Source organism: Suricata suricatta, chromosome 13, assembly GCF_006229205.1.
Source record: "Suricata suricatta isolate VVHF042 chromosome 13, meerkat_22Aug2017_6uvM2_HiC, whole genome shotgun sequence".
Lineage (NCBI taxonomy): Eukaryota > Metazoa > Chordata > Mammalia > Carnivora > Herpestidae > Suricata > Suricata suricatta.
The window spans coordinates 79,562,410-79,575,607 of NC_043712.1; the positions used below are offsets into that span (position 1 = coordinate 79,562,410).

General features: G+C 41.8%; 1 protein-coding gene across 6 annotated transcripts in view; it reads right to left on the bottom strand.

The window, feature by feature from the left end:
• The window catches only part of TJP2 (tight junction protein 2), an 89,609-nt gene that overhangs the window by 20,588 nt on the left and 55,823 nt on the right, over positions 1 to 13,198 (bottom strand). For all 6 annotated transcript variants that reach the window (XM_029920046.1, XM_029920048.1, XM_029920047.1 and 3 more), the window contains exons 6-12: positions 12,841 to 13,198; positions 9,123 to 9,226; positions 8,317 to 8,470; positions 6,718 to 6,826; positions 6,480 to 6,613; positions 4,201 to 4,267; positions 3,271 to 3,421 (exon numbers count right to left, since the gene is read on the bottom strand). In XM_029920046.1, coding sequence (XP_029775906.1) covers positions 3,271 to 3,421; positions 4,201 to 4,267; positions 6,480 to 6,613; positions 6,718 to 6,826; positions 8,317 to 8,470; positions 9,123 to 9,226; positions 12,841 to 13,198 — 1,077 coding nt within the window. The remainder of the gene's footprint in view (positions 1 to 3,270; positions 3,422 to 4,200; positions 4,268 to 6,479; positions 6,614 to 6,717; positions 6,827 to 8,316; positions 8,471 to 9,122; positions 9,227 to 12,840) is intronic.

Here is a 13,198-nt window from a genome sequence, read left to right on the forward strand (position 1 = left end):
TGATCTCATGGCTCTAAAGTTCAAGCTCTGTATCAGGCTCTCTGCTGTCAACACACAGATCGCTTCAGATCATCAGTCTCCTTCTCTCTCTGCCCCTCTCCCACTATCACTCTCTCTCTCAATAAAATTTAAAAAAAAATTTATTTTAAAGTATCTAATATTTTAATAATATAGAAGACAAAGAATTCCTACAAAATATTTTTTCAATCATTGAGGACTATAAAATTCTTTATTACTTTATCACTGAAAAAAATCATTAATTGAGCCTAATTTAAGGTTGGAATATATGATGAAGTGAAAATAGGTATTAAGTTGACACTTGGTGCTTTTGAAATAAAGTAACTTGGTAAAGCAACCCCAATAACTTTTCCTTTGCAACAATATTTATCATTTAAAATTGCCATTCCCATCTCTCTGTCCCCTAATTAGGGGTCATCAGATTTTAGAATCTAATCCTTTCTTGTGCCATTTTCGTATCTACACCTGTGTCTGTATATGGCCACATGTTTTTGCATGCACTGTATGTACCTTTATTTTTATTTTTTAAAAATTTTATGTTTATTTATTGAAAGAGAGAGAGTGAACAAGCAGGAGAGGGGCAGAGAGAGGAGACACAGAATCGGAAGCAGGCTCTAGGCCAGATCTGTCAGCACAGAGCATGACGCAGGGACTGAAGTCATGGACCGTGAGATCCTGACCTGAGCCGAAGTCGGACACTTAACCGACTGAACCCTCCCATCTTTATTTTATTTAAATAAGGCCACTGGGCTTGAGGGAAGACCTTGAGGGTCCCTCTGTCAATCCTCTGGTCATGTGAGACTGACCTTTCATCAAGCTACAAACTACAATGGTCAAAATTAAATCACACATGATAGCTACATTTAAAAACTTCAAGGAGTTTCTTTCTCTTTTCCATACCATAAAAGTTTCTGAGAGTTAAGCCAAGCATGAAAACACATACTGCTATTAACGGATAAGGCACACATCCTGCCACAGTACACTAGTGTGTTCATGCCACATGTCAGGCTGCCACCTTTACAAAGGGAACTGCTGGACTTAACAAACCCTCAACAGAAGAAAAGTGATTAGTATATGTACAGAGTTCCCCATATTTCAATTTGGCTGTGAAAAGGAATGTTGGAACAGATTACAGTTAAAAAGGCCAGAACAGGGGCACCTGGGTGGCTCAGTCGGTTAAGCCTCCGGCTTCAGCTCAGGTCAGATCTCACGTTCGTGGGTTCGAGCCCCGCGTCAGGCTCTGTGCTGACAGCTAGCTCAGAGCCTGGAGCCTGCTTCAGGTTCTGTGTCTCCTTCTCTCTCTGCCCCTCCCCCTCTCATGCTCTGTCTCTCTCTGTATCAAAAATAAATAAGACATTAAAAAAAAAAAAAAAAGGCCAGAACAGCACTTTGATACTGGAAGGTTAGATTCTACAGTCCTCTCCAAGAAATATCCTCTTTCATTAATCTATTTAGTAGTCTACGGGGACTAGCTGTGTCTGCTGAGCCTGAAAAGGATTCTGTATCAGCTACAGCTTTTGACTGTATAGCGGCTCCTCTTCCCCAGGAGGCACGCTCAGTCTTTTTTACCCTTTTGTAGAACTGAGGGCTCCTTTAACGGAAAATTTATTCACACCCCAGAATGAGGACCATCTACTGTCTGACCTTCAGGTGGGATTACTGCAAAAAACAAACAAAAACAAAACACACACACACACACACAAACTGGTTCCCATAGTTTTTGCTTGTCTTTCTCTAGGATGACACTAGGAAATAAGATACTTTTCTTAAGTAGAAACATTGCATACCATGACTTCTGCACATGGAAGTGACTCTCCTGTCTTTAACAACTTACAGAGAGGTTTGTCAAGCCTGGAGGTGAATTCACTATGTTTTCATGGAAATTCAGAAAGTCTTTTTTACCCCCAGACACAAAAATATTTTATCCTTGAACCTTCATGAGCAAAGGCTTCCAAATTCCTGACATTCTATGGCCCCACATTAGTTAGGAAATCATGCTTTTTCTCCTTTGGTATCAGCCCAAAAGTAAATTAGTATGAGCTGGCACTCTGTTGGGATTCTTATCAATAACACTTGGTAAGTGGTATGTCCTAGAATCATGTGGTACCACAAGGTTCACTCAGGTACACTTAGTCTTCTAGGATCCTGACCAGAGCCAAGGAGGGTCTAGAATATCACTGGAAAGCTTCAGCAAAGCTCCTGATCAAGCTTTACCCTTCATCTGCTCCGAAATGAAATCTAAACTACTGCAATAAGACCAAGAGCCAAGGAAGAGGACCACCTGTTTTTGTGCTCTGTTGCCTGCTTCCTTGGGAATTCTGCCACTTTTTTTGGTCCCTTCTCCTTTGAACCTAGATACTTTTACCAGACCCCCTAGTAACTCATAAGAAATGCAAGTTTACAGAAGCAGAAATTCGAGTGAAGAGATTTCCCTGTATTTTTAGTCACAAGGTATTTGACGTTCTTGACATTTATTCAGATGTTGATGGAAAATACATTATATGTATCTCGTGAAATGTCAAAGCAGAGTTACTATTTTTTAAAACCAGTAGATTATACAAATATATATATAGTAACTTTAAATGGACCAGTATTTGATTAACCAGAAATTCCGTTCCTGGTCAATTTTAGATGTAAACAACATACTGAGAGGCAGCAACTGGTTATTTTCAAATGGCGAGAAGAACAGGCATTGACCTTCCTGCTCTGCCAGGAACCCTGCTAAATGCCTTGTGAGTGTTATCCATTCTAACCTTCCCAGGGCCCCTGCAAGGCAGGTATTCTCATCCCCATTGAACAGGTACTGAAACCTGAGTGTCAGGGTTAAACCAGGCTCACAGAACTAAGAGGTTAGGACTGGAGTCAAGACTGACGATCTAAGCCAACATCCACCTTTGTTCAAGTTCAGCACACGGCCTTAAGAGTGACAATCAGGCAGGGAATGGATAAAAAAACCAAACATTAGCAAGACCTTCTGAGAGATCATCCTCCTAGGCCTTAAGTTAGAATCTCAATTTTTTGTTAAGTGAATTAATACTAATCTTAGCAAGGATCTTAAACACTATAAATTCCCACGGACAGAGGCATGAGTTTTGGGTTCTAGGACTGAGAAGAAAGGGCCCATTCGAGGGAAATAGACCTTATGCTTAGCATGAACAAACCTGCTACTGACCCGTTTGCACGAGCTGGACACCTACCTTATATAAAAGCTCTTTCCCAGAAATGTCTGGGAACAGGGCTAGGCTTTCCTACCTTTAGAATCTGGTCCCCTTCTTGAAGGCCTTCTTGCTCTGCCGAGGTGCCCTCTTGAATGCCAGCCACAAATATCCCAACGTCATTGCCACCAGCCAGTCGGAGGCCCACGCTGTCTCCCTTCTTAAACCTCACCATTTTGGTATTAGGACTGCAGTGGGTTCAGTTTTAGAAAAGAAAGATGGAATATTCTCTTTGTAAAGGAGAACAGCATTAGCAATGAAAGATTTAATTTCTTCTATCTATAGAAAGATTTACACATTAAAAACCTCATTTTTATCTTTTTATCTTTTTGGAGACTGTGAGATGAACATCAGCAGGCCACTTAACTGGTTAATAAGTAGAAATACAGGTGTTTATGTGAACTCATTCAAGATCAGAAAGCAAACAAAAGGCAGGGCTAGGCCATCTGACTCCCAGTTTAGGATTCTTCCAAAGGAAGGCCTGCTGCCACCACAGGATTCTTGCCAAAGGGAAACACAACCTGGGTCCAGCAAAGCCGGATCTTACTCCAGGAGCTGCTCCTCTCAACCGCCACTGAACCACGGGTCAGTATCCAGAGCAGAGCACACGTTGTTTCTCCCCCCCCTCCATGCTCTAGGATTGTCAGGATACTGCAGTCCTACAAAGGCCCTGTAGTTAAGCAACATTTCACCTCTTGGAGAGTTGCCAATCTGACAAACTCATCAGAATCACATTCTGGAAAAGCAGCCAGATAAGTAGACAAGCAAAGTTCACTCAATTCCACATTTTACTTTTCCTACAAGTTATTTCTTTTTCTTATAAACATTACCAATAGAATTGGTTAAAGGTGTCTCATTGTATGCAAAATCACCATTTGCAGTTAAAAAAAACACCATTCTGTATTTCAGTTAAGGAGATTGAGGTGTGTGGAAGGAGAAAGGAAAAGAAAGAGACTGAAAGATATACCCATATATTGCTTCATCTTCAGGACTAGGACGGAAAAAAGTTCTTGGGGCTGCTTTTGGTTGAGAAGCTGTGGATAAAAAACATCTGTCATTAACAAGATAACAAGAGTGAGTTTCTCTCTATAAAGACCACAAAATCCACAAAAACCCAAGTCTATACCCTATGCTCCATATAAGCCATCACCTCAAACAACAAATATAAGTCTTTAAGGTGAAGTTTAATTCTGAGGCATTAGCAGATACCAATGGTTTCTCAAAATAAGTGAAGTAAGAAATGAACTTGGGGCACCTGGGTAGTTCAGTCAGTTAAGTGTCCAACTTCAGCTTGGGTCATGACCCCATAGTTTGGGAGTTTGAGCCCCATGCCAGGCTCTATGCTGACATCTCGGAACCTGGAGCATGCTTCGGATTCTGTGTCTCCCTCTCTCTCTTTGCCCCTCCCCACTCACGCTCTATCTCTCACTCAAAAATAAACATTAAACAAAAAGAAATGAAACTTCCAAAATGCCCAGTGAACAATCACATGCAAAAGAATATTTTTTATACCTTAAAAAACACATAAATCAGTGCTTACCATCGATAAATATTTATTATGTAAAATCATGATAATTTTAGGGCAATAGGGGCAGGGACAGGGGATGGGGTTAAGCTCAGAGGTGGAGACAAAAGGGCTTCAGCCAATCAAATAAGACAAAATATGACTGTGACAGGATTGGAAATATATATATTTGGGTGGGTGCCTGGGTGGCTCAGTCAGTTGAGTGTCCAGCTCTTGATTTTGGCTCAGATCATGATCTCACAATTTCGTGAGTTTGAGCCCTAAGTCAGGCTCTACACTGACAGTGTGGAGCCTGCTTGAGGTCCTCTTTCTCTGCTCCTCCTCTGCTCATGCTCTCTCTGTCTCTCTCAAAATAAATAAGTAAAAGGAAATAAAGTATATACATTTGCCTTATATATATGTGTGTGCGTGTGTATAATTTTTTGTCTCTGCCCCCAGTTCCTAATACAAAGGCTCCTAAAATCTCTGTAATTTCTGGAGTGATAATGGGTGCCAGGAGTATCTTTTGCTGTTTGCTCTTTGCCTTCAGTTCCTGACACACAACTCCTACACACCTTGGAATTTCCTGGCTGGTAGAGCATCTTTTGTTCTAAAGAGATAACTCCTAGATAACCTCAGGATGGGGGGTGGTCACCAGACAGAGCAAGCCATGATTAGAAGCTTAGAACTTTAAGCCTACCTCCCCCAAAATCTTAGAACTTTTCAGACTACCTCCCCACCATCTGGGAGGGGACAGGGGTTGGAGACTGACTTAATAATTCATCACACACACGACAGAGCCTCCATAAAATCCATAAACTATGGAGTTTAGAGCACTTAGGGTCGGTGAACGCACTGAGACACTGGGAAGGGTGGTGCACCTGGAGAGGACCTGGCAGCTCTATGCCCCTCCCCCTATACTTGCTTCCATTTGGCTGTTCCTCTGTTGTATCCTTTATAAACGCTGGTAATAGGAAGTAAAGTGCTTCCCTGAGTTCTGTGAGCCAATCTAGCAAATGATCAAATTGGAGTGAGGAGGAACCTCTGTTCAGTACTGGTTTGGTCAGAATTATAGGTGGCACCTGGGGATTACAGTGGTGTCTGAAGTCAGATTATCTTGTGCTTATCCTCTGGGTAGTCACTAGCAGAACTGAAGTGAATTGTAAGATGACCAGTTGGTGTCTGGAGCATTCGAGAATTGGTAGTTGAAGAGGGGAAGAAACCCACACACTTGGTGTCAGAAACGTTAAGGGTAGAGAAATGCAGGGTGGGATCAGGGATGGGAGACACAAGGACCATAAATATAGTCAAATATAACAAAAAAAAAGTGACCGGGGCACCTGGGTAGCTCAGTCGGTTAAGCGTCCAACTTCGGCTCAGGTCAGGATCTCACTGCTCGTGGGTTTGAGCCCCGTATCAGGCTCTGTGCTGACAGCTCAGAGCCTGGAGCCTGCTTCAGAGTCTCTGTCTCCCTCTCTCTCTGCCCCTCTCCCACTCACTCTGTCTCTCTCTCAATAATGAATAAATGTTAAAAAAAAATAATTTTTTTTAAATGTGACCAATCTGTTGGGATATGGTAAGGGCTGTTATTCTTATAAGTTTTTTTAATATTAAAAGAGAGAGACTGGAGTGCCTCTTCCACAAATCTGAATGATTTTTTAATAATTTCTCTCTCCTTCTGGCCACCCTCTAGAATTACCAAGAACACACTTCTGAACACAGCTATTTGCAAGGAGCCTCACCTGGTGGTTCCTCTTGGTATTTGGGTTCCTTGCTGTTCTCTGTGCCAAGTGCAGCTGCAGTGTCCCCCATGGACTTAAAGGGAGTGGGTATGCCACCCATCCTGGACCATCTGTTCTGTACGTCCTCTCTTGAACTTAAGCACACATCACGTTAATGTCTCATGACACAACAGATCTGCAAAATGTATGTGTGTACGTTCATGGTGTCGCATGGGAGGGAAAGTATACATCATCTTACTTTGGCCTTTCTTTCAGCTTTTCATTTGAGGAATGATAATCATGATCGGAATACTGCTGCCGTCGCTCCTCTGGAGAAAATGAGCGGTTTGACTCTATTTCTGAGATATCTGGTTTCAAAAATAAGAAAAGACTTCTTATTAAAATATTGAAGACTGTACCCTTGGTGATACAGTTCTCTGGGTAAGCCAACATGGGAAATGAAAAAGAGGCAGGCAGTAAATGTGCTATTAGTCTAGCAGTCTTCCCTTGAAGAAAATCTGAGCCTTTGAAGGGAAAGGTATTAATTAATAAAGAGGAAGCCAAATTTAGAATTTTATGTTGCTCTTTCATTACACTTTCCATCAAAGCTGCTACTGAGGACTCAAAATTCAATTACTGGATCATATATGTATCCACTCATTTTTAACTACACAGAACAGTGCTTCTCAAACTTTAATGTGCGTATGAATCACCTGGGATCTTGTTAGACTAGCTGTTCTAGGACAGAATCAGGCCTGTGATTCTGTGATTCAGGTAAGCTCACAGAGGCTCCTCTAGCTGGTGGGCTAAGGCTCACACTTGGAATAGCAAGGACACAACCTGTACGCTCTTAGCATACTGGAGTTATTCCTCCTGCTCTGTGTGCCTGCACTGCACTCACAGTAGTAACCAAATGGTTAGATTTGCTAGAATGGAGGTTAACCTACGCCTTAAGGTTTTCTAAAGTAATTCTTTTAAAAATCAACATGTCTAGGACGCCTGGGTGGCTCAGTCAGTTAAGCATCTGACTTTGGCCTAGGTCATGATCTCACAGTTTGTGAGTTCTAGCCCTGTGTCAGGCTCTGTGCTGACAGCTGGGAGCCTGGAGTCTGCTTTGGATTTTGTGTCTCCCTTTCTCTCTCTGCCCCTTCCCCACTTTCTCTCTCTCTCTCTCTCTCTCTCTCTCTCTCTCTCTCTCTCTCTCTCTCAAAAATGAATAAACTTAGAAAACAACATGTCTGTCTTCAAATTTGAGTACTTAATGTCTTCCAAGTTCTTCTGTACAAAGGCAGTACTAGATGGTTGGTCAGTATACCTACTTATTTTTATTGGTAATTTTTAATCGTTAAAATGTGACCCCATGTGTAATTCAGATTCAAGAAATGAATATTACTTCCTAAGACAGAAGAGGTGACACAGATTGCTAATCGATGAATACCACAAAATTCAACCATTCTGATTGATTCTTTAGCTATCTTCCATAAGACCTTCCCTTTACTTGAAATACTAATATCCGCTTTTTAAAAATGTGCAAGACGGTACAAGACTGAACAATTTACAAATGGATGTGGTTAGATCTTTGAGCCACTCATACATATATTTTTTTACAAACAAGTATTTTTTCAGTGGCCTAAAATAGATTCCACTGGAGAGTTCACAAGTGCATCTGAATTTCATATTGGAAAAATAGTATCAGCAGACACTTTAGTTAGAAAATAACCACCGCTTATTGGAATTAAAGTTCAAAACAGAAGCTGTTGTTGGAAATTTAGCTTCCAGCTAGATGGCTATGCTCAAGTGAGAATGGAAAAGCAACAGCCTTCCTTGCTTCCAGCCAAGCCTGCAGGCGCCCCTTTACCTTCTATTTCTGAGTCGCTGTCATTTAACGACGGAATGTTGATGAGTGTTTGCTTGCTGTCTCGCAACACCACTAACTGGAGTTTTCCTCTTGACTTTTCTATCAGTTTTCGAGCATCCGTTAAAGACATGTTTTCAGTTACAGTTCCATTTATCTGTGTTTATGAATAACGGTCATGTTACATGTGATACAGCTGTTCACAATGAAATAGAAAGTCTGCATTTTGTCCTTCTAAAAGTGTAAATTCTTTGCTCGGCTATTCAAACAGACATGGGTATTATTTAGGATGACTGAATAAAAATGAATTATCCATTAAATTAAATATAACCGTGCATGCCTGGATCCCAAATACAGGCGTGAGAGAGCTGTGGTATATACTTAAGTTACTCTGCTAATTTATTTAACTTCCAGGCTCAAGACGGTGGTTTAGTTTACTACTGGAACATATTTCCCGACTGGAGAGGTTTACAAAAACTATTAAACATTCAACACTCATGTACTACCTACTCTCCCTCTCATCTTTCCTTAGTTTAGGGAATAGGAGGTTAAACTTTAAATAAACAGGGACTAATAAAGTATTCATAATAAAGTATTCATTGAACTTTTTTCAAAAACCTAACCTGACACCATTACAATTCTCCATGACTGTATTTTGTGATAAAAATCTCACCCTGCTGCGCTTCCCAGCTTTTGTCTTACTACTGAGTCCCATCTCAACGAAGTTTCACTCTGTCAGCACTCAAATATGAGACGTGGACTAGAAAGACAAACCTGGATTCAGCTGTCCTCTACCCTGTATCACCCACCTTGAGAATGATGTCTCCTTCATGCAGGTTGCCATCTTTAGTTGCCAGACCAGTTCTGGTCATTTCCTTTATGAAAATCTGACTCCCGAGCCGGAGACCATACTCTAGAAGGCACACACATAAACATACAAATATTTCATCAATTTGTTCAGAACACTTAGTGGTTTTTAGGTCAATTTTAAAATATTTATGAAAAATTAATTTTGCATGCAGGACATTCTGTAGGACAACTAGCCTGGACTCATCAAAAAAGTCAATGACATAAAAAAACAAAAGAGGCAGGGGGACTGTTCTAGATTAAAAGAGACATAAAACCCAAATGCTATGCATGAACTAGATCCTTGATCCAGTATGAGACAGAAAGTGGGGGGGATGAGAGGGAGGTTACATTAGTTTGGAGCAACTTCAAAATGAACCACACTACAATATATTAAAAGGGATATTAATGTTAATTTTCTAAAGAACCCATTAATGGCATTTTGGTTATGTAAGAGAATCTTATCCTCAGGAGATACCTGCTGAAATCTTCACGGTTAAAAGGGATCACCTTTGCAACTTACTTTCAAGTGGTTCCCAACAAAGCACTGAGAGATAGAAGAGGTGTGGGAGAGGAAGAGAGTAGGAAGAAAGGGAAAAAGAAGGGAGAAGAATACAAATGTGGCAAATTGTTAACAAATGGGAAAACTAGGTGAAGGCTATGAGTTAAGTATCTGCTGTAAAATGAACACTTCTCAAAATAGGGACCAAAAAATTCAGTGCATCTCTGTAAAGATGTTCTGCTGACAGTGCAGTGGCCGCAGGCAGGCGGGCCGCACACCCTTTGTGTGTTAACAACTTAGATGTACGGCTTGGGCACTGGAAACATTTCAGTGTGTGAAGACCACAGGTCAGTAAGCCAGGCAAAGCAGTGAAGTATTTAAGTAAAACCAGTATACTCAGGCGGTTTGTGAACCTTGAATTGCTCTCAAAAGAAAAAACACTGTATTTACTAAATCTGCATAGTGAAAAGTATTCAGACTCTTCTGTTTTTATATGCTATTCAGACTCTTCTGATATTACTTATTAAACTTAAAAAATTACCTAATTAAAGGATAAATTTTGACTGTTTTAGGAACTACAACCCAGCAGGTTTCAAAAAGAGGCACATTCAACTTTTATTATTATTGTTCTGGACTCAAAATTTTATAATTTCAAAACAAAGTAACTTCCTACCATTTAAAAAAGTTATGAAGTAGATTTAAAGATAAGTTTTTTTAATTTAAGTATAACAGTGTTCTATTAGTTTCAGGTGTACAATATAATGATTCAGTAATTTTATACATTATTCAGTGCCCAAAATGATAAGTGATCTCCTTCACCTCTCTCACCCATCTCCCCCATGCACCTCCCCTCTGGCAACCACCAGTTTGTTCTCTAAAGTGCTTTACAAGTGAGTTAGCATCAGATCTGAACACAAGAGTTGAAAATGTTCAGGTCCACCCCCACCCCTCAAGAAAGAGTAAGGGTAAGACAGCATCTTCTTTCATAGATGACAGTTCCTTACTGGCTAAACAACCTCACAGCCCAGCACAGAAGGCTGTGACAGCTTGAGTGATGACTTTTCTCATATATCAACAATTCTTCTATCCTCTAAAAAACTGCAGTCTTACTGTACAGTTGCAAACAGGCTGTTATTGGTGTATTATGGGCATCTCCTAAATGCAGAAAAAATGAGTACAGCTTCTAAGACATGTACCAGCAAAGGTATCTGGTGCCCATGAAATGCAACAGCGAGCAATTAAAAATGGATATTTTTCTTTCTCAAATATAGGTCTTTCCTACTGTTAGAGGTCTTTAAAGATTAATTTTTTTGCAACTCTCATCAGAGATAGCTACATTATTCTGTAATCCTAACAAACAGCAATCTATCTTTTAAAAAGTGGAATTTTTTTTCTAATGAATTCCAAGTTTAAGTAATAATATGATCCAGGAGGAGTAAAATGCTATCTCAGCAAAGGGACATAGCCCCTTCTATCCTTGATAGTATTATTAAGACCAAGTATTCATTAGTGAGTCTTGAAATCAATTAGTAAGTTATGAAAAGTACTTTAAAACGTAATGTAATTAAACCTCTCAGAATAGATCACACAGAATAAGTACTGTCCCATGAAAGGTTTCTTCAAGTTTTTTGATATGAAGGTGCACCCTTGATTGTTTGCAAGATGTGGTTTTTTTCTGTGGTGGAAGAAGTGGAGGGGAAAGAGAAGGAAAGAGGCGAGGAAGAAAAACAGAAGGAAAAGTCTGAAAAGTACTGCCTTGGATAACTCAAGAACCTGGGGTACAAGTCCTATAGAATGTGCATCAGGCCTCTCTGAGGGAGGTCTCATGCCAAGTTATCTTTTCTTCAGTCCATCTTGTAGTCTGGGAGCAGAATGATTTTACTCTATAATTCTTGTAGGTTGATGAATTAATATGTCAATATCAATGGTTGTAAAGATTCTAGAGAATCCTTAACCTCCTAAGATATGCATTCCTTAGAGAGAGTGCAATCTCGACTCTCTCCTGTTTTCTGGGGCTGGACTCTGCACAGGCCGTTACCACATCCTAGTGTTATTCCTTAGGTATTTCAATGGGCACCTAGTTCTATACTCAACTTTGTGCTCCACTAGAAGTAAAAACAAAACAAACTGTCTCATCAGACAGGCTATTTGAAATGTCAGTTCCCAACCTTAAGGGCAAGAAGTTCACTTTGCATTTTTGGGTGCTCTTCATTGTTCTTCCTCTTAGAAGGAGAATTAAAGAACAAACAGAGAGAAAAGACATGTATCAAGTTATTTAAAAAGTTAGAACCAAGAACTGACGTAAGAAACATCTCTGCACTGGCTCTAAAGCCTTGTTCATCCATCTACTTGTTTCTGACCATCTACTTGCAGAAGATACAATGTGAGTTCTAGCTCACCACTTACTGACCAGCTTCAAGATGTGGGCAAGTCACTGCCCTTCTTGAAGTTTCAAATCCTCCCCTAAACTAAGGTACTGCTGACTTATCTAACTGCCACGGGGGGCGCCAGTGAATTCTGGATGAGATGAACCATGTTCAAGTGCTCCAAGGAATGCAGTGTGGGATGGGCAGCCTGGGCCAGGACCATCCTCATCCTTGAGCACACCAAAACCCACGGTGCTCCCCACTGTACAACAGGAGCGAGGTCTCCTGCCTATCACACAGGGCTCTGGTGAGGACGAAGACTGATTTATTCAGCCCAGGCCTGGCACAAAGCAGACACTCAAGACCAGCTAGAGTCTGACCCACTCTCATGGTTTCACCACTTAAGCTGTACCGGGCTTCCCGGGAGAACTCCTTAGCTCACAGACTCCAGGGGCCTTCCTCAGTGTTTCAATTCGGTGGGGCTGGGCTGGGGCCTGAGAATCTGCATTTACAGCGAGTGTCCAGGTGGTGCTTATCTTGCTTTGAGAACCCCCTTGGCTTAGGAGTTTAAAGCTACGTTTCTGCAGCCTGGCTCTGCCACTGGCAACACAGCTTCGTGCAAGTTAGTGAACTTTTCTGTGCCTCGGTGTCCTTGTCTATATAATGAAGATAGAAGTAACTCCCACATGAGGTGGTTATGAGAAAGAAATGAGCCAGCTGGCACAAAGCATTTGGGTCAGTGCTTAGAACCCAGCAAGTGCCACATTAGAGTTAGCTGCTGTCATAGTGCTTTTCTTCACCAAGCGTGCATACCTTCATTCGCTTTGCTTTTCACCAGAAGAACCCCGATGGGCCTGTCCGAGTCCAGCTGGCCTGCATGGTCCGGCCGCCCCCTCAGTTCTGGGCTGGGGCTGCGGGAGTGCAAGTGCTCGCGGCTGCGGCTGCGGGACCCCGAGTAGCGGGCATCGGTCTGAGCCCGGCGGCCGAACTCCTCCTCCGGGCTGTAGGCTCGGTTGTAAGCCCGGTCGTAGGCCCGGTCGGTGCTGCGGCCGCGGCTGCGCTCTCGGGCCCACCCGTACTCGTCCTGGTCCAGGCCCCGCTCCAGGCTGCGGCCGCGGCTGCGCTCCCGGGCCCGCTCGTAGTCGTCGTGGTCCAGGCCCCGCTCCAAGCT